Source organism: Ursus maritimus (genome assembly GCF_017311325.1).
Source record: "Ursus maritimus isolate PB19 chromosome Y unlocalized genomic scaffold, ASM1731132v1 scaffold_Y2, whole genome shotgun sequence".
NCBI classification, from domain to species: domain Eukaryota; kingdom Metazoa; phylum Chordata; class Mammalia; order Carnivora; family Ursidae; genus Ursus; species Ursus maritimus.
The window spans coordinates 309,436-311,013 of record NW_024423335.1 but is presented as its reverse complement, the minus strand read 5'-3'; the positions used below and the strand labels follow the sequence as shown (position 1 = coordinate 311,013).

The 1,578-nt window shown below is 39.3% G+C and overlaps 1 protein-coding gene across 1 annotated transcript in view; it reads left to right on the top strand.

Annotated features, from left to right (window-relative positions):
- LOC103680202 (probable ubiquitin carboxyl-terminal hydrolase FAF-X) overlaps positions 1–1,578 on the top strand; it is a gene marked incomplete at its 5' end in the record, with an annotated part of 112,629 nt that overhangs the window by 4,043 nt on the left and 107,008 nt on the right. Inside the window, one exon of the mRNA XM_040636049.1 lies at positions 57–201. Within this exon, the coding sequence (XP_040491983.1) occupies positions 57–201 (145 nt within the window). The remainder of the gene's footprint in view (positions 1–56; positions 202–1,578) is intronic.

Genomic DNA, 1,578 nt, shown 5'->3' with positions numbered 1-1,578 from the left:
CTGTTAAACTAATTATTTCCTTGACTTTTTAAAATGATACTTAATCAAAATTTCTCTTGCAGATTGTTGCAAATTTCTTCTTTTAATGGAAAGATGAATGCACTGAATGAAATTAACAAAGTGATATCCAGTGTATCATATTATACTCATCGGCATGGTAATCCTGAGGAGGAAGAGTGGCTGACAGCTGAGCGAATGGCAGTAAGCCCCTTTGATTCTTTTTTATGAATAAGAATCTGCTTAAGGAAGACTAGATTAGCACCAATTTGTGTTAGAAACAACATGACAAAAAGTAACTCTGAAATTGAGACATCAATTCATGCCTGTTAAATCTTAAAACTTTTTATAATGGTACTAAGAAATGATTTGTTAATAAGTTAACCTATCACTTCCTATTAACCTAACCTGTTATTGTCTCTTTGGTAAGTTTACCACCGTTGTATACAGGTATAAATGATGCAGTTATAGTTTACCAAACTATGGCTGAAATGCTATCAGAAAATGGGTAGATCTGGAATCTAGTGAATGAATTGGCATTATGGAAACTCAGTTCAGTTTCAGGTTCTAAAGTGAGGCTTATAATTAAAGGAATAAAATCCTCTGATTTAGTGTTGTATCATGATCTTTAAAACTTAATTTTTTAAAAAATATTTCATTTCTTTTCTAGACAGAGAGTGAGCACAAGCAGGGGGAGTGGCAAGCAGAGGGAGAAGCAGACTCCCCACTGAGCAAGGAGCCTGATGCGCAGGACTCGATCCGAGGACCCTGGGATCCTGACCTGAGCCAAAGGCAGATGCTTAACCATCTGAGCCCCCACCCCGGGCGCCCCTGCAGTTGACCTTTAAACAGTGTGGGGATTATGGGCATTGACTCCCTGCATAATTGAAAATCCTCATTCAACTTGATACACCAAAAGCTTAACTAAAAGCCTCATTGATGACAAAAGTCAATTAACAAAAAAAAATTTTTTTAAGATTTTATTTATTTATTTGACAGAGATTGAGACAGCCAGCGAGAGAGGGAACACAAGCAGGGGGAGTGGGAGAGGAAGAAGCAGGCTCATAGCTGAAGAGCCTGATGAGGGGCTCGATCCCATAGCGCCGGGATCACGCCCTGAGCCGAAGGCAGATGCTTAACCGCTGTGCTACCCAGGTGCCCCAATTAGCAAATATTTTATATATGTATTACATCATACATGTTCTTACAATAAACTAATCAAGAAAAAATATTAAGTAAATCATAAGGAAGGCGAAATAAGTGGTGCATACATGACTCAATACAGTTCAAACCTGTGTTGTCAAATAATTACCACAATATATTTAGTTAGCACCTATCATCTTGTATAGATTTTTTTTTAAAGAAAAGATATTTTTCCTTGTTGTGAGAACTCTTAGAATATACTGTCTGGGGCGCCTGGGTGGCTCATTCAATTAAGCATCTGCCTTTAGCTCAGGTGCTAATCCCAGAGTCCCAGAATCAGGGTTGGGCTCCCTGCTGGGCACCAAGTCTGCTTCTTCCTCTCCCTCTGCCCCTCCCCCCACTCATGCTCTCCCTCTCTCTCCAATAAAATCTTCCAAA